The sequence below is a fragment of the Cibotium barometz genome, chromosome 23, assembly GCF_041138505.1.
Source record: "Cibotium barometz isolate CiBa-2024 chromosome 23, ASM4113850v1, whole genome shotgun sequence".
NCBI lineage: Eukaryota > Viridiplantae > Streptophyta > Polypodiopsida > Cyatheales > Cibotiaceae > Cibotium > Cibotium barometz.
This window is the reverse complement of record NC_141068.1, coordinates 50,048,394-50,070,694: the sequence shown is the minus strand read 5'-3', so window position 1 is coordinate 50,070,694 and position 22,301 is coordinate 50,048,394. Positions and strand designations below refer to the sequence as shown.

General features: G+C 42.5%; 4 protein-coding genes across 6 annotated transcripts in view; 1 reads left to right on the top strand and 3 right to left on the bottom strand.

The window, feature by feature from the left end:
- Positions 1 to 7,665, top strand: part of LOC147626053 (transmembrane 9 superfamily member 1-like) — a 52,483-nt gene extending 44,818 nt beyond the window's left edge. Inside the window, exons 9-13 of one of the 2 annotated variants that reach the window (XM_086817613.1) lie at positions 5,798 to 5,892; positions 6,000 to 6,130; positions 6,256 to 6,501; positions 6,667 to 6,940; positions 7,051 to 7,665. In XM_086817613.1, the coding sequence (XP_086673739.1) occupies positions 5,798 to 5,892; positions 6,000 to 6,130; positions 6,256 to 6,501; positions 6,667 to 6,940; positions 7,051 to 7,118 (814 nt within the window). In that variant the 3' untranslated portion in view covers positions 7,119 to 7,665. The remainder of the gene's footprint in view (positions 1 to 5,797; positions 5,893 to 5,999; positions 6,131 to 6,255; positions 6,502 to 6,666; positions 6,941 to 7,050) is intronic. The other variant, XM_086817615.1, reaches the window with a different exon arrangement.
- Positions 7,666 to 10,135: 2,470 nt separating this feature from the next.
- Positions 10,136 to 10,527, bottom strand: LOC147626052 (uncharacterized). Its single transcript, XM_086817782.1, has 2 exons — positions 10,386 to 10,527; positions 10,136 to 10,254 (listed from the first exon to the last, which is right to left on the bottom strand). The coding sequence occupies exons 1-2, from the start codon at positions 10,525 to 10,527 to the stop codon at positions 10,136 to 10,138; spliced, it is 261 nt and encodes an 86-aa protein (XP_086673908.1).
- Positions 10,528 to 17,727: 7,200 nt separating this feature from the next.
- Positions 17,728 to 18,961, bottom strand: LOC147626051 (uncharacterized). The gene is made up of 3 exons (XM_086817781.1): positions 18,867 to 18,961; positions 18,506 to 18,774; positions 17,728 to 18,413 (listed from the first exon to the last, which is right to left on the bottom strand). The coding sequence occupies exons 1-3, from the start codon at positions 18,941 to 18,943 to the stop codon at positions 17,728 to 17,730; spliced, it is 1,032 nt and encodes a 343-aa protein (XP_086673907.1). The 5' UTR covers positions 18,944 to 18,961.
- A 31-nt stretch (positions 18,962 to 18,992) lies between these two features.
- LOC147626050 (uncharacterized) lies at positions 18,993 to 20,786 on the bottom strand. 2 transcript variants are annotated; one of them, XM_086817892.1, is made up of 4 exons: positions 20,675 to 20,786; positions 20,034 to 20,569; positions 19,420 to 19,951; positions 18,993 to 19,328 (listed from the first exon to the last, which is right to left on the bottom strand). In XM_086817892.1, the coding sequence occupies exons 2-4, from the start codon at positions 20,282 to 20,284 to the stop codon at positions 19,290 to 19,292; spliced, it is 822 nt and encodes a 273-aa protein (XP_086674018.1). In that variant the 5' UTR covers positions 20,285 to 20,569; positions 20,675 to 20,786; the 3' UTR covers positions 18,993 to 19,289. The 2 variants fall into 2 exon arrangements, with proteins under 2 accessions (XP_086674018.1, XP_086674017.1); XM_086817891.1 differs by having other exon boundaries at positions 18,993 to 19,951.
- Positions 20,787 to 22,301: the final 1,515 nt, after the last annotated feature.

Below are 22,301 nucleotides of genomic sequence, written 5' to 3'. Positions count from 1 at the left end.
TGTATTTGACTTTGGCTGCCCGAGAACTGTCATGTCGAGCAAAGCATTGTTCCTCCGTATGCCGTGATTTGCCACAAAAAGAACACTCCAAGGTTTTGTTACCTTTGGCCTCTGTAGCATCCTACTTGCCCTTTCCTTGGGCAGCTTTGTTGTTGTTGTTGTTGCCTGTCATGCAGATGATAACTCACAACTTCTTCAAGAGATGGAAGAGGTTGGCGAAAGTAAATATGATCTTTGAAGGAATCAAAAGAGGGAGGCAATTTACCAAGTAGCTTGTGGAAGATCTGCCTCCAGCTTGGCAATCTTCATGATTCAGCCGTATGCAGATTTCACATTGTGAAGTTTTCGTCCGAGTTGTGGCCAGTTGATATTGTGCTAATTCTTTCTATCTTTAGCGGTGCATTTGCCCTATCAACTACTTATTTGCTGTACTAGTTCTTTCTATTTGCTACTTCCCTTAGTGCTAGGCTTCATTGTGGCTGAGTCTGCCCTGCATCTCCGGAGGTTTGACAGAAACTCGGTACGAAGGGCTTTGCGTGAATATATGCTCTTATGTGTGTGTGTGTGTGTGTGTAGTGCGTGTGTGAGAGCATATCTGGATACAGAGTTATACACCCACTATCGGGCATTGATGACGTTAGTGGGGATGTCGTAGTATCTAGTCCATACTATGCATAATGGAGTTGATAGTTATATAGTCTTGTGGATTGACTATCATCAGTATATGCACGTTCCTAAAAGGACGCAGCAGCATCACGCACACCACCCTAGGGCACTGAGCAACGTCGGTGGCTGGCTCCCATCTCCTAGCTGTTGCTCTCCCTCAAAACCCGGCCGGAGGAGATATCTATGACAAGGTGCCACCACACCCTATATATGGCTCTTCGACTTGCCATGCTCTTGCATATGGGATAATCCACCACAACTTCTAGTCATGCGATAACCCAAGAGTAGCTACGAGAATTGCCACCTCCAACACACACCCTCCTTCAATTCGAGCACCTCAATCAAACAGAGGTCATGACCGCCCAAGACCACTCAGGCTGAGCTCTGATACCATGTTGGAGAATGCACAGGCGGAAGTATAAACAAGACGAGAGAGAGTAGAGAGAGCTCGTGGACAAGATCACCTTTAATATGAGCTTGAAGCTTTACAATGGCAATTGGCCAGCAAGGAAATGTTGAACTTGTGCAAGGGAGTAAGATGAGAAAGTGAATAATGGGGGAACTCCTTATATAGTGTATTGGGAACTAGTCGGTTGTTGCTCCTAGAGCTGGCCGACTGCTCCACGACCACATAAATGGAGGAAATATATATAAAATACCCAATAATAGGTACACTTATACCATGTTGGAGAATGCACAGGCGGAAGCATTAACAAGACGAGAGAGAGAGAGTAGCGAGAGCTTGCCAATTGCTCCATGACCACATAATTGGACAGATGTCCTCTTTTCCCGCAAGAGAAGCAGCGATTCCGACCTTTCTTTTGAACTGAGGAAAGTGCTTGGTTAGAACTATTGACTGACACCTTCAACTTACCACGTGAGACGAGAACGGATGACTCCTCCAAAAGTAGGGAGCTAAGATCATCAAAATCCAATTGAGTGGACGTGACCTGGCACCGCAAAGATCGAGAAATCACACCATAGTTCGGGGGAAGCTTGGTGAGGATAAGGGTAGCTAGCTGAGAAGAGGACAAAGCAGCACCTATAGCCAGTAACTGGTCATGGATAACCTTGGCCTTCATGAGAAACGACTGCATGGAACTGCCTTCAGGGAATAACAAACCATAGAGCTGCCCTTGTAAGGTAACTGCCCGCATTGACGAATCTCGAGCAAAGAGATCCTCCAATTTAGACCATACCTGAGGAGCATTGGTGAGAGTTTGCACTGCCGGTGAGACCTCCTCTGTGATGGTCCGCACAAGCACAGAATGTGCCTTTTCGAGTCCCGATTCTCCCAGTCTTGTAGTTTCGTAGCAAATTCATCCTCTTGATCCTTAGTCCACGTGCTAGAGTTTTGAGGACGCTCGGGCTTCCTCTCAATGCCCTGAACAATATCCCACAAACCCTTGTGGATAAACCAGATTGGCATCTGAAGCTTCCAATGAGCATAGTTGGGTCCTTTCAACTTGTCATACTTGTTGGTACAAGGGGGAACCATATCCACAGCAACAAGAAACATAGATCTCAGCTCTCAAACACTTCATCTGAAGCTTCCAATGAGCATAGTTGGGTCCTTTCAACTTGTCATACTTGTTGGTACAAGGGGGAACCATATCCACAGCAACAAGAAACATAGATCTCAGCTCTCAAACACTTCCCTCAAGTGCTTTCCAATGAAGCGAGGCTCCAGAACCAATCAGCCCCCTCTCAAACCTGAGAGAGGAGGAGGCTGGACAGCAGCACAACAGTCCAAGAAAGGACTGTGGAGGAGGAAGGAAATGTACAGCCACTTGTCTCGCAACTCCACATGCAAGAGAGCTCACCAACAACTGATACTGGAGCAGAATTTGCAGCCAAGAATCTCCAACGCTTGCCTCTGTAGAAGAAAACGCAGCCAAGAACCTAGCCGGCTTGCCTCTGTAGGATAAAACGCAGCCACCAAACTGGCTGGTAGCAAGGGAAGGGCTGGCTCGACTAGAAAACGCAGCAGTGTATGAAAAACGCAGTCAGTGTTTGGGACGGATCTGCAGCTAGGAGAACCATGTGTCTTGGAGGGGCCAAAAGAGTGGGACCAAAAGGTGGGACTCTTGCCCTGCAAGATCTTCCCGCAGCGTTGGTTTTGTCCCTTTGAAAGATGGTGCTCTTGTAAGAAGAGAATGTCAATGGGTCTACCAATTGCTGCTATGTGGAGCTCCTCTCCAAGGACACTACGGCTCTGGAAGCAGTGCGCACTAGGCCCCCTCAATCCCTGGATGTTCTATGAGACAATCCTCATAGCTAAGAGTGGTGAGAAGCGGAACTGTCGAAACTACCTTCCACTCGAAGAGCCTTGGACATGGGTTTCGATGGAGAGTAATCACTGTCAATTCTAGGGCGAAGTTGCGCCAGATGGACACGTATCCTGGCCTCCATGTGGACCCACTTTGTTTGAGCCCTAGAATATGCATACTCCGACTCCATCTGTCACAGTGCAGGTATCTGTAGGATGGGGAAAGAGGTACTGCCACTGAGACATGTAGGAAAACAAAAAGCAGAACCTCCAGGCTGAACGACACTGTCTCCCCTGCCTGATCCTTGAGGTCGGAGCCGCCCAACTCCATCCAAGCCAAAGGCCAGAGGTGCGTAAGCACATTTGTGATGCGTAGGTTCGTGCTCCAATCCATCCCTTGTGCTAGACTCAGAGGGAAGGAGGAGATCATCGCTCCACTCTCTGGGGTGGGGAAAATTGTAGGGGGCGACTTTGGAGGGAGAGCCCGGACCGGAGAGGCCACAATGGTCATTTCAACCGGCTCCGCAAAATGATGAATCAACCGGTGGACAGAGCTTGCTGGTTGTAAGAATATGACCAAAAGTAAGTATTCCATCTCAAGGAAAGTAAGTAAATCAAAGGAGTCAAGCACTCAACTACATCTTACACAATTGCACATGATCCAAGCTTACACACAGAGTCACATGATTAATCTTCATCTTATTACATTAATTGCACTAATGCCGCATTATGCATATTTAGACAATCCATTAACATCACATTCATAATCTAGACTCTATTACCATCACATGCACAATCTAAATTAGCGTTACATGCATAATCTAGACTACATCAACACAACCATGCATAGCTTAGACAAGTCATAATATAAACATGCATAGTCTAAGATAGGAATGCCACATTATGCATATCTAGACAATCCATTAACTTCACGTGCATAATCTAGACTATATTAGCATCACATGCATAATCTAAATTAGCATCACATGCATAATCTAGATTCTAGACTACATTAGCTCAACTATGCGTAGCTTAGCCAAGCCATAGTATAAGCGTGCATAGTCTAAACAACCAATAGCAAAAGCATTTATAGTCTAGACATTTTTTTTTCCGAGAAAAGATCCTTTCATTAGTTATATAAAAAACGCCCGTAGGGCTACAAAAAATCTCTCCTGCTTATAGTCTAGACATTTATTCCCACATTAATCACTATTAATATTTAACAATCATAGCCATCTCACTCGCCGGTATTTTTGGGGGGCAGCAAGATGGGAGCGTGGTGAAGGGTTTGTTGCTGTGCCCAAGGAGAAGTGGTGGTCGTGCTTGTGGTGGTTGCCTCTTGGTGGTGCGTTGTGTGGTCGTCATGATGGCCACAGTGTGCTTGGACGTGGCGGCGGTGTCGTGACTTTTCACATGGTTAGAGCTCGGACTTGTGGTCTTGGGTAGCCCTCGCTCTTGCATTCGGGTGGCCAAATGGAAGAGGGTGTTGGAGGCAATTCGAGCATGGTCGTGCTTGTGGTGGTCTCCTCTTGGTGCTGTGTGGCGTGGTCGTCCTTAGATGACTTGGGTTATGCTTTTACGTGGTGGCGCTACCATGACTCCCCACACGGTATCAGAGCTCTGGGCTTGTGGTCCTATCCTGGGCAGCCGTCGTTCTTGTCTTTGAGTGGCTTGAATGGAGGAGAGTGTTGGAGGCAATTTAAGCATGAAATGATTGTATGGTGTATTGAATTATCCCATGTGTGGAAACATGGGAAGTCCAAGAGCCATATATAGCCTAGAGTGCATAGTCACCATAAACGTTTCGGGGTTTTTGAGGTTTTGGGACAAAACGTTTCATCTTTTGGCTAAGAAATGGGGAGGTTTCGTAGTTTTTTCTATATAGATTCAATAAAATGGTTTAGAACTTGTAGTTTGCAGAATTATTTGTAGGCCTACCTAGTGCTAGCTAGGCACTTAAAATATGGTAAAAGCTTTGGCAATTGTGGTCACAATTGGGCAACTGGGGAGTTATGGAATTGTGACTCATGAGAAATTGGGCAATTGTGAGAAATTGGGGATTTATGAGAAATTGGGCAATTGAATATTGGGGAATTTGTGAGAAATTGGGGGAGAGGAGGAGGAGTAGGAGAGGTGATTGCAGATCGCGTGCAAGAGAGAGAGAGAGAGAGAGAGAGAGAGAGAGAGAGAGAGAGGCCAACATTTTAAATTAAACACTTGGACAAAATTGTAAAAAAAGACAATTTGTTTTTTTTAGAAACGAAAAAAAATCCCTGTTTTTGAAACGCGTTTCTAGAGTCTCGGCTGTTTCGTGTTTTCGGAGTTTCTCAGCCCAGAAACGCATTTCTATGTGACTATGCTAGAGTGGCACCTTGTCATAGTCATCACCCCAAGCTGATTTTTGGGAGGCAGCACACCGGTAGATGGGAGCCTGGTAGAGGGTTTGCTGCAGTGTCAAAGGGGGGGGGTGGTGGTTGCCTCCTGGTGGTGTGGTGGTGTTGCTGACTGGTTGTCTTGATGGCTTGAGTTGTGCTTGGACGTGGCGGTGTTGCTATGACTTCTCACAATACCTTGCTTGGACTCTGGAGTTTGAATCCCTTGAGTGCTTGTCTGTAGTGAAGGTGAAGCCGAAATCTAGAGTGCTTTTGATGTAATTGTCATCTATCTCTACAATAACTCATCACCAATAGAGCAAAATCAATGTGCAGTTAGAGTTATCACATATTAACACCTCCTTGAAGGGTATATTAATAGATCTCACAGTTGTCTCTAGAAGCTGATTATTTCTATGCAAAAAGATATTTTGTGATTGATTTGACACTATCTAACACCTCAATCATTTCCTATTTTCCCCGCTCTTAGACGTGGAGCAATCGTCACAGCATTCATTTTATGCTACGCATTTACATCCTTTATAGCTGGATACGTGAGTGGAGGCCTATACTCTCGGAATGATGGTAAACACCTGCCTGTTGGAACTTATATATATATACATGAGATATGTTCAAGGCCTTGCATTGTAGGTTTATATGCTAAGCAGATGCGTTGTTCTGGTGCTCCACAGGGAAGTATTGGATAAAGTCGATGCTTCTAACAGCCTCACTTTTTCCATTCATGTGCTTTGGCATTGGTTTTGCATTGAATATTGTAGCGATTTTTTATCGCTCTTTGGCAGCCATTCCATTTGGGACAATGGTGCGTTTTTGCTCTCTTTCTAGTGCTTTGGAAAGAGTCTTTTCACTTTTTCAGTTGTTACGAGGTTCATGTTCTTAGCAGGGATCTAATATTCTGTAAATTTTATCATTTTCATTGTATTCTAGGTGGTGGTTTTTATCATATGGGCCTTCATCTCTTTCCCCCTCGCACTACTTGGTACAGTGATTGGTAGGAATTGGAATGGTGCACCAGACAACCCGTGCCGTGTCAAGACAATTCCTCGCCCTATTCCTGAGAAGAAGTGGTATTTGACACCATCTATCATATCGCTGATGGGAGGATTACTGCCGTTTGGAAGCATCTTTATCGAGATGTACTTTGTGTTTACTTCTTTTTGGAACTATAAGGTAGCAGTATATGTATGTCAAGATTTACCTGCCTATGTATGAATTGCAAATATATGGAAATAAATTTCAAATTGTAGATTATTTAAATGTTATCTCTGGTCAGACCTGCATGTGTGCACACATGCGTAGAAAATCTCATACAATTCTTTCATCCTTGTTATGCTGCAGGTCTATTATGTCTATGGATTCATGCTCTTGGTGTTTGTAATACTCATCATTGTAACCATTTGTGTCACCATTGTGGGAACATATTTTTTACTCAATGCCGAAAACTACCATTGGCAATGGACATCCTTCTTCTCTGCGGCATCAACTTCTGCTTATGTTTACCTATACTCCATCTATTATTACTACATGAAGACCAAGATGTCAGGGTTCTTTCAGACGAGTTTTTACTTTGGATACACTCTCATGTTCTGCCTTGGACTTGGAATTCTATGTGGTAAGCAAAGCTTCAACTCATTTAAGGTTTCTGAGGCAACAGTCTTTGTATGTGAAGTGGAAGCTTAGTGCTATTTTTCTTAACAAGTCCATTTTTGTTGCTTATTTCAGGTGCTGTCGGCTATTTGGGTTCTTCCATGTTTGTAAGGCGGATCTATAGGAACATCAAATGTGATTGAGTGTTGACAGGCTAATCCAGCAGTGCTTCAATATTTCAGGGCCGTAGGAAAGTCAGAGAAGGATTAAATCCTATAGAAATATTGATTGAGTATATTCAAAAGCTCTAAACATAGCAGCAGGGATTTCCATCCACAAATTTTGTTTCAAGATGGAGGGATGGGGTCCCTCATCTTTGGGGTGAGTTTTTTTTTTTTTTTCTGGGGGGGGTGGGGGGGTTGGGGGTTGGGATTCTTTGTAAGAGTACTTGGCGAACTGATGATGATACTGACATATGATAGCCTTGTAAGAGCCAACAAATCTTCTCACTTGTAGTCTAAGGAGCTCTGGCTTTGGGGACGAAAGTTGCTGCGAGTCAGGTGAATCCTAAAAGTTTATCCAGCTTTGTCAGAAGTTCACATTGTGGGTGCTTTTGAAGACTTGAGCAAAGCTTATGATTCAGTTGGATTTAGTTGGTTGATTGGCTTTCTACATTGAGATGGTATATTTTTTGTAATTTCCCTGATGGCTCTGGTGATAATTTTGGAGGATGCAAAACCAGTTTTTCAAGAGATTAGTATGATACAAAAAATCAGGGCAGCAGATAAACATGTATTCCATGGTCTCTCTCTCTTGCATGTCATGTATGGTGTTGAATCTGTTCTCTGCATCTGCCTTTCCCCAAGCTCCCACCTCACTCCATTTCTGAAGTGTGGCTGTTGGTGAGCCCTCGTGGAAGTGTCTTAGGAGTTGTGGTTGATGTGTGTACAGTAGTGTCAGATTTTCACAATTTTCCATTGTGCAGTTTCTTAGTTTCCAAGTGCAAGTCCAGTAACCATTCTGCATCCCCTCAGAACCTATCCGTATGGAAGCAACTTGTTTTTCATGGTTTGAAGCTCATTCCCATGATATTCTGCAGTTCCTCAGTTTCCAAGTGCAAGTCTGATAAACATCCTGCATCACCTCAGAACCGATCCATATGTGAGCAACTTGCTTTTCATGGTTTGAAGCTCATTCCCGTGCAAATCTCAATATTCTGCCATTGGATAAAGCTTTACTTTTGTCCACAATGAATGGTTCATTGGTGCCAAGGTACATAGTTTCCCAATGCCATGATTCTAGTGCCCATGAAGAGAATGGAGGATGGAGCAGTGATCTTAACCCCTATGTGAATGGGTCCATGAAGTGATAAAATCATGCAAAAAAAACATGATTACAACTAGAGCTGAGAGAGAGAGATTATATTAAGACCTTTTTGAGTCCAGTGCGACCTAAGCAAGCTTGTTCAATTGATTGATTGGGTGTTAATGCTTTGTGTTGTACACAATAAAAAGGGTCCATGGAGTGTTACTCAAAAACACCGGCAATACCAATACTTCTTGCTTGCAAAAAGAAGACATGGATGTAATCGCCTGGCTCCAAAAATGAGAAGCATGCATAGATGGACTCGTAGTGCCCTTACGGCAAGGTATTGTGCATTACAAACACTTCTAGTAGAGAGAGAATGATAGAACTGAAAATCGAAGGATTTTCAGTGTGGTTAATGTGATGATAATAATTGGAAGGAGAGTGGAAACTCCCTCACAAGTTTCCCCCAGCCCGCCCTTCCCCGGGGACCTCTAGAAAGTACGTTGCCATTTCTCTCGCACCTTGATAGGGAACATTGGTTGGTTTTAAGCGGCTAACTTGATTATGCATAAATCTGTATTTGCATTTAAGATGATGCGAGCGTAAGTGTCTAAGTAGAGCATAGGTGTAGATTTTGCAAAATAGTTGGGCATCCTTTGTCTGTAAAGGTTTTTGTATGAAGGGTTGATTCTGAGGTTTAATGGACATATTAGATCCATTGCTAGAAAGAGAGACTAATAAAAATCCCCACAAGCAGGTTTGAAGCTATGGATGATTTATAGCATTAAGGTTGCTTTGAGATCTGTAAATGCTATCATGAGCTCTTACGTGATCAGTAGGTAATTTGAGCTTGAAAAATGATCTTAGTATAATAAAACAATAGTGCATGAAAGTTTGGCTATGGTTGGCGAGAACAACAAATGTTGCTTTCAAAGTTTCAAAGCCTGTAGAAAACGTAAAATATCTTTTTTGTAAAAAGCACATAACATCTCGATCGAGAATTACACAATGATTGTAACCTTACAACCAGAATGCTCGGATAGCCTTATCGGCTTGTATAAGTACACGAGTGTGCTCGAACAAATATGTTGTTGAATTCATAATAACACAGAGTATACAAAGATAAATTGTTGTACATAATCAATAAATCTTTGTCAAATTCTTAAATGCCAAGATATGATGTAAAGTAAAAGATGTAAACAGGTCTTGCATTTATTGTTGATTAATCATTTTGCAAAGATAAACTTACGCATTAGTGTTGAAGAAAGATTTTATTATATTTAAAATTTAAATTATATATATTTTTAATGATGTTTCAAATAATAGTATTTGGTGCAATGTGGCGGATGTCCTTTCAAGTTGTTATATCTTTTGTAGTGAATTTTTCTAAATGTTATCTAGTGTTGCTATAATACTCTAGCTATAACTAAGTTTGTTGAATGCAAAATGGAGAATGTGAAATTCTTATGGAAGGGTTTGTAGGCTTCAACATCTATCTTCATTCTTTTTGGTGGTTTTTTATTATGATTTTTTTTTGTTTTTTTGTTTTGTTTTTGTAGTCTTTTGTAATGCCAATGTATTTTCTCCCGTTCTTAGAGTAGGTGATAGAGTACATTATGTATTCATCTTCTTTGTCTGTTATCTTTTTGTCGGTTGTTCCTCTTGTGTCTCAGTTTGCTCGATCTGGATTATGTGCATTGGAATTGTTTTTTTTATTAGTATATTTTATATGTATTTTTTCGAATTGTATTTTATGTTATTGATCATTTAGTTATTTGATGTATTTTCAATCTTCTTGTATGGATTTGTGTTTTGTCTAAAACGTTGGTTGTAGAGTTTTCTGTCGAAGTGTCATGTTATTTTCTCATCATTTATTGACGATAGAGTATTATCGATCGTGTTGTCGTGTATTTTAGGACAATATCTGGCTTGCGTTTTTTTTGTCAACATCCAAGAGTTGATTGATGTCAATATTGTATCCATAACGCAGTATTTCCATTGTGTATGTGGTTATTCCTTTGCTTTTGTCATCTAGAAGTTTTTGGGCTTATTTTCTAGTAGTCGTCGAGTTGTCTTATCTATTTCAATGTCGATCTCTACCAGTATCTCTTTTTGTAGGTAAGGGGAGGGAGAATTTTGTGCTTATATACATAGTAGCTCACTTGTTGTCGTCTTCAAGTTTTTTTGCTTGTCATCACTTAGTTGTTTGTTGTAATTATTTATGTATGAGCGTAGATCGGTGTAGTTTGAAAACCCGTTGATATATGTTATTGGTTTATCTCCACTTAAGTTTGTCAGTCGCATCTGGTTTGTTGTTAGGTAGCGTGATGGCTTTGACTTTGGTTTGGGTCGTCGCGTGGTTGTTGCATTTTTCTTAAATAATTCAAATAACATGTTAAAAAAGTTAAGATGTTATTGTTCGAAACATAGAACATTGTTATATTACTCATTGTATGAATGAATGTGTTCGAAATATACCTTGTTGCCGTCCATAGTTGTTGATGACTTCGGTGTATGGACTTGGTAGATGTGTAGGAACATAAGTTAAGTAATAGAGTGCAACTCATTATGACAGTGCAGGATCGAATTATATGCACGTGGTATAGTGAATGTTATGTTTGTATCCCTTATTTTGTATGCTATTGATTTTAAAAAAAGAAAAAGGATATGCAGTACCTGCATTGTACTTGAATTTAGAGTCGTTCGAGTCCTGCAGCGCGGAGAGGGTCTGGCATGGTATTGAACACTTTGGGTGTGGGCACTTGTAGGATCTTCAAATGTCAACGTTTTGTGATACGTGAGAGCATCACGTATGCTATTCCAGGTGCGAACACTTCTTTTATTTTACGAGGAGAAATTTTGATGAGAGTGTCGCTCCGTGTGCCTTGTGTCTTGTTATGGCATATGCTAACGTTAATGGGAATATGGACTTGTACCATATACCATTCACGGCCCTTTTGGCATGGTTTGTATGACGTAGTGTTATTATTATTTTTGGTTACGTCAATTTTGACGCCTATTGCTGCAACTATTCCGTTAGGTCCTTCAAGTATTTCCTCCACGTTGCATGATGTTTCGTTTGTTGCTCCGATTGTTAAGTCAATGCTTTCGGTTTATCATACACTTGGCACCTACTACAACTTTATGTATTTCGTTGAAGTTGATATCGCCAATCCAGTGCTGCAAACAAGGTTCATCGAGGCCATTGGTTTTCAAGGTGATGGTGACTATATCTTTTCCCGAGTACAACTTTGTGAGCATTACGTTGTTGTATCGATGAACGTTTTCCTTGTGAGTGCAAACGATATTGGTTTGGTTGTTGATGCAAGATCTATACCGTCCTCTTACACTATGCACTTAGAAAGTTCTTTGAATCTCCAATTCTATTGGTTGCCTATGGCATATTGCTTGTAGGAATTCAAGCAAGGGCATGGCGTACAAAGAACATTATGCTGTGCACTGTTGCATATGTAATGTGATTGGGTAATCTGGCATGCCGTGCATAGGTTTGTTGAATGCTTGCATACTGGTGGGAGTTGTGCCAAATCCCGAAGAGGAGAAGTAACTTTTCCTTGAAAGGGCTCATAAGTGTACCGTCTATGATGTTAACAATTTGACGGACAATCATGTCAAATGTCATTTTAGTTAGCATTCAATACCTTGTGAACGATGATTACGTTGGCTTCTTTGATCACTATGAACTTTTCATCTATTGGGTGTATAGACATGTATTGCTAATATCTTGGTGGGATTTTGAATTGGTAATGAATAGTTGTAGCAATACTGCTAAGACGTGTAGCTGCAGCTCCAGTAGATGCTGTTAATATGACACTTTTGTTCTCTTTTATATGAGTTGACTTGTCATATATTTTATGAGGAACCTCTTTCCATTGCCTGGTATTCTTGTGAGATGAGGTGTAGCCCATTGCGTTCAATTCAACGTCACTTTCTGCTGAATCAAATTGAGCATGTGGCCCATTTGGTCTGAAAGTAGCATGTTCCATTGCTTGTACTCCGTTACATACATTTCAAAATCTTCCTCTAATAATACAAGACGATGTAGTTGACATTCCACAAAGTATGACGATGATGTGTTTTTTGGCGACAGTAGCTTTGATTCATTCCCAAAAGCCGTTGTTTAGAGCTGGATGTTGAAGAAGAAACCTTCTGTTTGGTGGCCTAGATAATATTATGTAAATCTAACGAGCCTTTTGCATTTTCTTACAACATTCTTGTACGCATCATGTAACTGGTTTTCTGTTGACGTCGAGCTATCTTTGTCAATTTTGTATGCTTTGTGGTAGTTGCAAAAAGTGATGTGCTCCAAGCTGACTGGTCGTGCACAATATAGATCTACAGGATGCATGACAATATTCTATCCCTGTGAAATCAACCTTTGTTGTAGCTTCAGTGGGTGATGAGTCTATGTACTGCATATTGTCACTCTTTGTGATTATTGGTATTTGAAGGCAATTCAAGGCTGCTTTTGTAGGCTGGTGTCGGTCTCGACATGATTGCAGCCACGATGAGCGTTAACTTCACTTTGACGAGGCCTTGTAGCCCAACCTTTGTAGCATCCTCTATTGAAATATTCAATGTTCCTAATGGCTCAGTTTTCATCGCATACTTCAACGAATAGTGGGAGATAGAAGAGTTTGTCACTCTTTGTATAGTCATGTGTGCACTCCATAGCAATAATGCAATTAGGTGATATGGCACCATGTACGATGTTCATGGCTTGGGTGGAAATACAACCACTTCAAAGTTTGTGGGTGGAATATAGGCTCTCTCTGCGAATGCGTTTCATATTGGAAACCATATTTTCATTCAAGAAGTTGTGAAGCCATGTGTGAAATAGCAAAGCACACTCAACTGGGCAGTCTTTCTAAGTGAAAACTAGGTTGAATTCACGAACTATGTTCTCGATTAATGTTATCTCTTGCCACTTCATTTCAGTCCCCTCATCTGTTTATCAATGTCATAAACAAGTCTGGGAGACCCCACATGTCCACCATGGCAATCAAGTCTTTTAAGTTTTTTCGGTGCCAAGATGGTGTGCTTTGGCAAAGATGGTAAGTTATAGCGCATGATGTTCCTCATATAGCATCCTGAATGATCACTTGCTATCTTATTCAATCTCTTGTATGTATTGATGTCACGCTGTAACAGCATGCTGTTTGAACTATTTGCAATCAATATTGCTTGCTTCAGCTGATACATCATTAGCAGGTATGGCTTGTATAATGTGAAGACCGAGAATAGTTTTCCAATCTTCATTCTAATATAGTCATTGAAATGGACATCGCCTTTGTAGTTCCCATGTAGGAAGGGGAAAAGAAAAAGAAAAACAATAGTTTCAATAGTGATATCAGCAAATTCAAAATGGGTGTAAGGTAGGCCATTATATTTAAATGTTGCGGTGCGCTCTGCTAGTGTTGTAGCATCACACAATTGTATCGAAGTGAACTTGTGTTTTTCAGATGTACATAACGCTCTTCGTTTTGAAGGCTCCACTAAATTTTGCAGATAGTTCACTATGCGTCTCCGCTTCTATCATTAGCTGAAATGGGTCATCTTGCTCGTGGTTCTTGATGATGTTGATTACAACCTCTGGCAAAAGTACACATATGCCCAGCCTTGTGTGAGGACATTTTGCGAGTGTCTTGTACTTCTTTATAATAAGATTGTTCACTATATTGTATGCAAGTATGCTTGCATACTGGTCCGGAGGCTAGGTCTTTTGATATGTGAGCCCCATCAAAATCAGTCGACCAATAGATTAGGGGGTTGTCTAGTATAGATCGTCTCTCTAGAATGCCTCTTGGGATGGCATTCGCTGTGGAAGTGACGCTCATTGACACATCTATGATGCTAAGAAATTGGGTATGTAGCTGGTTGCCTGTTAGCAGCCGATGAATGTAATCTGGAAGTAGGGGCACTATACTTGCTTGCCTGGTCATATTCTTTTTGCAGTTATAGCAAGCACATTAGTGTGCTTTAACACCGTATTTATCTCTAGCATCCAGTAACAGAGCACTTGCTAGTTTCACATTAGTCATGTAGCTTTCACATTCAGTACGATGTCGCCTTGTCAGATAAGAGCACACACCACATCGAGGACGTAGTGCAATGTTTTCGGCAACAATATCACACTCAAAACGCCATTGCTCATATAGCATCTCCATGTTATACCATGTGGATGCATTTGGCATATTTTCTTTTTCTCGAAGTCCTAATTTCTGCAGCATGTCTTCTTCGTAGGTGTGTATTTCACAAGTTTCGGTTTGCCATATTACCTATAGCAAATGTTTGGCAGTTTCGATTGACATATTTCAAAGGCAAAGTTTACAATTAAGAAATATACAATCGTGTAGTTTTACTTTTAAATATCTTGAATTGATTGAATGAGCATGAATCTATAAACATACTTGGAAAGGGTGCTAGAGGTATGTCCGTTGTTGATGAACCGCACGCCTAAGCTTATGCTCGATAGAGATCTTAAAGCACCTTGCAAAAAGGATATTTTCAAAATGGTTAGCATATCTAAATTTGAGTTACATGTTGTTGTTCAAGTCATACTAATTTTGTGCTTGTTTGTGCAAGTGAAAAAAAAACCATACATAAAGTATGAGTTGGCACAATCCTCCCCAAAATTTTATAAACATAAGGGAACGCGCCTTTCCCTTGTTTCCCAAATAACTATCTCGATATCAAAAGCGGACCAAAGATACACCTTTAGTGTTGAAAGTGACCAGTAGTTTGTTCGAATATAAAAGAGAGAAAAAATAGGAATACCTTTGTGAGTCTATGAATTTGAAGTTGATGATGGGACTAATCTCGTGTGGTATTGTTTCACGTGTGGTATTGTTTCACGATGCTAATGAATGAAGAGCTAAACAACTATCGACGCACACTAGTTATCTTAGACCTCGTGACCAAAGTAGTAAATTAATCTGCAAAAAAGCAAAAGAAAAGAGATACAAATCAAGAATAAAATAAAGATGCTGGATCGGGTGCTTGCAGGCGCATGGGTGGCGGGGTCTTGGCATGCAGAGGGATGGCGGCCAGGCACTAGACGGAGGGGTGGAGAGTGGACTAGACCCATGCTAGCCACACAGAAGCATCCCCTATATTTTGCGTATAGTGGAAATTTTCCGCCAGCTCTCACTTGGCGGGCTTAGTCCTCCCGCTAATCTATTATTCTTGACCGATTCTTCAATGAGAGAGAGAGGCGCTGCCGCCATAGGTGAGGAGATAAAACATGGGTTAACTCTGCAGGAAGACTGAGTGTGAGAAGAGTATGAAGAAGGTTATCTAGACAAATAAACATGAGTGAGAAGAGTATGAAGAAGGTTATCTAGACAAATAACCAGTGAGAGGTGCAAGATGATATTTATGAGCAGAAGAGTGAAGCAAGCAGAGCACAGAGAAAGAGAGAGAAGGAAAGAGATGAGCTATGGAGAGACTGAGTTTTCATAGCTCAACCATTTGAAATTTTATATAGGGGTTGCATCCGATGCCAGTTGCCAGGAGGGGCGACGCAAAGTATACTTGTCTAGCCGGTTCGCCCCATAAGCTCTCGGAAGTGTGAGTGGGTTTGCCAGATCAGGTCTCGTCTCTGTCCTATACTTGTCCTGCCTTCTGGCCGCATAAGCTCTCGGCAGTGTGAGTGGGGTGCTATACTTGTCCTGCCTTCTCGCCGCATAAGCTCTTGGTAGTGTGAGTGGGGTCTTCCACATCTGCTCTAGGCAATGTGACGGCGGAAACTATACTTATTCTGGCAGTTAGCCCACCGCAACCTCGCTGTCAGCACATGGTTGGCGACTGCCGAAACACTACGGTGTTGTAGCCATCCTATGGACTTGCAGCGGCACTGCCGCCCCAAAGCGCAATAGGTTTGATAGAGGATCCCCTATACGACAGTACGGGCCGACAATTTGAGCGACGGACCGGAGGTCATCCGACAGGAAGGTACAGGCGGAAAGGTTAAGGTGTTGGAGGTGGGGATAACGCGGATGAGGGCGGGGAGGGCATGAGTTCTGAGGAGCGAGAGGTGGGTTTCGTACGAGGCTTTTAGGAGGTGCAGCGGACGAAGAGATACTCCTGGCCATGGCGCACGATAAGCTCAGAAGCCCTAGCGCAGCACCTCAGAAGACCTCCGGCTGTAGTTAGATTTCGGGTTGATTGCCAGCGTGGAGGTTTTTTGGCCACGCTGGCAATTTTGCTTTGAATGCGCCGCTGGACGCCGCCGTCACCGCAAACGGAAGCGACAAACGCACGGTGCAGAGCAGAACCATCCGCCCCTCTTTGTAGCCAAGTTGCTTGCATTCGTAAAAGGATAGTACAACGCAACGATAGCCAAGGCTGGTTCGATGATTTCAATGTATCTGGGTTCCCCCTCACCTCCATCGGCTAGTCATCAACATAGCAGTCGAAGCAGAGGAGGAGGAGCCTCCACGGGCAGAGAGCTAAAATATTTGAAATTCATGGCATTTTAGGTATACTTTTAGCTCAATAATTTGCAAATTTTTAAGAAATTTTTTTAACATTTTAAGGCTCCAAGTTTTTTGATCCTTTGGAAAAAATAGTTTCTGTGAACACTCAACTTGATGAAAAAGGTTTAAATATCGAAATTGATTTTGGTCACTCGCACAAGTGGCAGATTATGTGTAATGTGTGAGAGTCTCCACCACGTAGACATATTTGAATCATATGTATTGTGTGTGTGTGTGTGTGTGTTAGCCCGTGTGCGTGCACCCCATGTGAACCAGCCTTAGCCGCCATACCCTTTTACCTACCCTTAGTTGCCACTACCCTTCACCCGTGTGGATGTTTATGTTTTTGAAGCTTTGACAGTAATGTTTATCACTACTAGATGATGCAATATTGGTGCAAGTTTGCTTATGCTCCACTATGGTTTCTTATTTATCTTAAACATGGCCATTCTCATTGTCACTTGTATATAATATAAAATAATGACTTATATAAAATACCACCATTTGATAGAGGAGTCACTTGTATAACATACCACCATTTTGATATTCAACACCTCCACACACCACCTTTGAACCATTTGACATCAAAGGTAAATAAGCTGAATGTTCTAACTCCAACTCCTTTGAACCATTTGACATCAAAGGTAGATTAGCTGAATGTTCTATCTCCAACCCCTAAGACGTTTTTTGAATAGTTTCGTAATAATCAAGTTTGTTGACTACAATATTGGTATCCCATCTACTAGGTCAATGACTCAGTGCAAAAGGGTCTTTCTTTTCAACCATGCACTTTTTATACTACCACCAAACAAACTTAAAAAACATATGTATATGTTAAGCATATGCCTATAATTACTATAATTAAAGGAGAATTTCAAATTTACTTATATTGAAATTCAAATTTACTTATATTGAAATTCACAACCTCATGTGAATGAAGGCTTGGATTTGAACGACGACGCTTTTGTGGAGACTATTCTAGGGAAGAACACATGAGCTTAAGGGCTGCCTATCTCCATTTATGGCATTTTGACATTATGATGACATGTAAATGATTCAAGCTTGACCTCTTTGTAGACTTTGAAGATGCAGCCTCACAATTGTGCCCTTCCTCCAAGCTCGCATCATCCTCAATGTTGAGGTCATCAGGCTTAATCTCAAGTAGTCTCCTCGGGACCATCTCCAAGGCACTATCTTCATACATGCTCACACAATGTGACACCATACCTTGCTCCTGAACACCGGCCATGAGCATCACCTTGATTTGATGCTTGCATATGTTGCCAAGCTCGGACCAATGGCATGTACAACATGCCCATTGACAATCTGAGTTGTAGACAGTGTACACTTGGTTTGGATTGGAGAGGCTTCGAACGTAAGCATCTGCCTTCATGTTGCTACCAATGAATGACACATAATCATCTGGAATTTTGAGAGCTCGTTCACGCGAGGTCTCCACTACCTTCTCAATGGCATTGTTTCTCTTAAATCCCCCTTCCTTCACAACTTGTATGTACCAATAATGAGGTACACAAGCTGTTGTTAGCTTGTAAAGAAGCCAATCCACTCGACGCCCCACCATTTTCTTAGAAGATCCTAGAAATCTGTACTTCAAAACTCCATGGTACGCCTCGATTGCACCATTCGTGTCTTGATTGGAATGTGGCAATGTCCTTGTCGCACGCACCCACATGTCTAACATAATGAAGACTTGTAAGCATATATGACCATAAGAGAACATAACACATTGGGAACACATTGAAGCAAGAAAAATAGCTCATAGTCACCTATTTTAGGCTGCCACTGCATTTCAAAGTAGTGGAGGAACTCCTTCTCACTTTGAAAATCTTCCTTGAACTTGCATATCATTTCCCTAGCTTCATCCTTGGTGAGCTCATATGAAGACGAGGACCCTCCCCGCATATTCATGATGTTACCAAGCATCCGAAACATGGCCGCACGTGTTGGCCAATCTTTAACCTTTCGAATGAGGTGTTTTAGCCAACACCTACGTACATGCCATAAGCACAAGTACACCGGCAAATTGAAAACGACCCTGCGAGTACAAATCCAAGTATTGAGGGTACAAATCCAAGCAATGGTCATAAAGCATTGTCCAAGCACCATGCATTATGTCAGGAAAATTACCTTAGTGCATCAATTTCTCTCTCCGCATCATCCACCATGAAAGCATTTGGCTGCCACGATTTATGGTGATCAAGCATGCGATCTCGAAACTTTGTCAACCAATATCGCACAGTCTCAAAGGTGGCACTTGAGGCAAGAACCCACGCAATTGGGATGCCATTGCGATGTGTGTCAAATACGAGAATTGTATACAAATGGAACTACATCATTTTAGGTATAGTAAGTACAAGTACCTTGACTTGAACATGGCAAAAAACAGACAAGAATTGAAGCATACCTTGTACTTGTTCGTTCCAAATGTGGAGTCCATAGCCAACAAATTTCCATTTCCAAACTTGTCACAAATCTCTCTTTGCCATGGGGTTTGGATCCCTAAAAAGAATTCCTTCTGTACTTGAAGATTTTGCTCCTGGTAAACAAATATCATATCCGCATTTTGTGTACACCATCGCCTTGTACTCTCTGCATCATCATCATGTAGTTGATATGTCTCCATAGCATGTTTCCTTTCAATATTGAGTATATCTTGGAGCAATAAGTAGTCATCCCTCACCATTGGACATTTGGGCTCTTTGCTTTGTCGTATATGCAAACTTTGAATGTGTGCATCGAAAACTTGTTGTGGAGTAAAGCCCTTGAACAACAAGTTAGAAACCCAAACTTTTTTTTCCAATGAAATCCATGGAGAGAGGAGAAGAAGGGTGTTTCCCTCATTCTTACAAGGCTCCCCATGGCAGATGATATCTTCTTTATTTGTGTGAAAGGGATTAATATAAGATATAACTGCGATGCTAGGATCCAAGTATAGACGATTCACCATGAAATGGCATTGACACCCTCGAATGCGCTGTCCTGCTGCCTTGGGTGGCCGCCTTGGCTTAGTCTCTTTCTTGATCAAATTGGCATTTAATTTGGTAGAGGCTTTTACGCTGTCTTCATTGATGGTAGGACAACCATGTAACTCCCCATCGTCAAGCTCATTTTCATGCACATTACTCTTGCACTCTACATCTTTTCCACCCGATTGTTCATGCACATGGCATACACGTTTGGAAGCAGCACGTGTCCCAAAAGCACACCAATATCTATTGGCAATGATAATTGGGTATAAGTCTAAAGCATGGCATGCCAATCATTTAAATAAGGTAATGGAAAATAAACACTTACATGGTGCTCTCAAGCCATGAATCCTTGAATGGCCGTATTAGCGAGCCTGGTGTGCGATGATGGTGGGAGTACCTCGTAAACGTTGTAGGGAAGTCCGGATTTTGTGCTTCTCTGTTCACAAACTCGCCAACATGAGCCCATGGAATACGAGCTTCCCTTTGCACTTTGTACTTCGACCTTTCATTGTGTACCAGTCTCCATTGTATTCCGGAAACATCAAAAAGACCATGCGTGGGAACAGGGGTGCCCATCGATTGTTGCTAAATGAGCTAAAATAAACCAGCTGGTGCGACCTATGGTGGTCACTTCAGCCAGGAACTGCTTCTTTCAACAGCCTTCACAGCAATTTTCGTCTGGAAGCATGCCGCCATATACAGAGCCGCATCCACCAGTGCCCAAGTCTGTGAGAAAAGCATTATGGGCGGCTGTCGGAGGCCCAATAAGCAGCTACGGCCATCGTGAGAATCTGTTGCTTAGAGCCTACTAGCTGGTGGTGGGCGGCGCAGGTCCCCCAGGGTAGTTGCATTGTCCAAAACCTGCATTGCAGTACAAGCCAAGGAAGATCAGCAGCTCGTAATGTAGGGTTAGCAAAAAACAAAACAGAGTCGAGGTTTGAGGAGGTGATGATCAGACTGACTCACTGGGATCGTTGGTGACGAGCATGGCCGCGCCTTGGAAGTCACAGGTGGCGCCTTTGGCCCTCATGTTCTGCCAATAGTCGTTTACGGCGAAGGAGGCGTGGGCGTGCAGCGTATCCGGAGCGGAGCAGAGAGAGGTCGCCCCCCGCCAGGATGGGAGAGCATTGGCTACATGCAGTTCCTGGTATGAGAACCTGCTGTAGTCAAGCAGAGGAAGAATGTCGTTCAGGTGGAAGGAATCACGATAATGAACTTGTGCTCTGGCGTTCAGGTTGCAGGCGTTGCGGATGTCTGCACCGTGCGGCTATCGTTGCGTTGTACTCTCCTCATGCCGACCTTCAACTGCACGAATGCAAGGAACTTGGCTACAAAGAGGGGCGGATGGTTCTGCTCTGCACCGTGCGTTTGCCGCTTCCGTTTGCGGTGACGGCGGCGTCCAGCGGCGTGCGTTTGTCGCTTCCGTTTGCGGTGACGGCGGCGTCCAGCGGCGCATTCAAAGCAAAATTGCCAGCGTGGCCAAAAAACCTCCACGCTGGCAATCAACCCGAAATCTAACTACAGCCCAAGACCTCCATAGGTTTTCTGTGGGAGCAACACAAGCAAGGCGGTTTTCTGAGCTATTGGCCTCCTTTCCGTCAATCTCGCACCTTCATAGATGTTGGCCTTGTCGTTCTTGCCCAAGAATGAATCTCTTTGCTGGATCTTGACCTTCTCAATGTCCTCACCAGGGCTCCTCGTTGCAGCAGAGTGGTCTGTGCTACATCCACCACCTCTCGCTCTTCACAATCTCCCCCTCACGCCACGTCAACCACCTCCCGGTAGAAAGAGAGAGACACAGAGTAGCGGAAGCTGCAGGCTGCTTCTCATTCCCACCACCTCCGGCTCTCCACAATCTCCCCTCATGCCACGTCAACCACCTCCCGGTAGAAAGAGAAAGACACAGAGTAACGCAAGCTGCTGCAAGCTACTTCTCATGCCCATTGTGAAAATTACCTTGGCGCTGCAATGTGGGGCTTCTCGCACGTTCGGTCTCTTCTTCTCTTGCCTATGGTGCCCTGATTTCATACTTCTCTCTCCCATCCCCATCTAAAATCTAAAGCCATACCAAAATCTTGTGGATCCCCATAAATCAAGGACAAGGTGTCTCAAGATACCTCCTCCTACTTTGTGCATGGATTGATATGGAACTATCAATCCATGAAAGCATGTAGCCTATTTGATTATGTGCAAAATGTTTTTAGATTGTTTACAAACTTCTATCTTATGTTTAACTTAGGTGTAGGTTGCTAAACCATAGGTAATCCTCATAAGCTCTTGATAGGGCCTTACACACCAGAACTAATTATGAGGATCTTTCACACTTGAAGTAGCTCCAATATTGATTTCCCTCCCCTCCCCCCTCTGTCTCTCTCTCTCTCTCTACACACACACACACACACACACACACACACACACACACACACATATAACAAAGAAATTAGAATCATTCTAATTGCTTTGTAATATTTTATTCTCCTTTCATGAATCAAAACACCTTTCATACCCAAGACCCACCTTGCTGCTATTTCAAGTGTACTTACAAATCAACTAGTAGATAATTATGCTTCACATTTATTAACGTTGTCTTTGT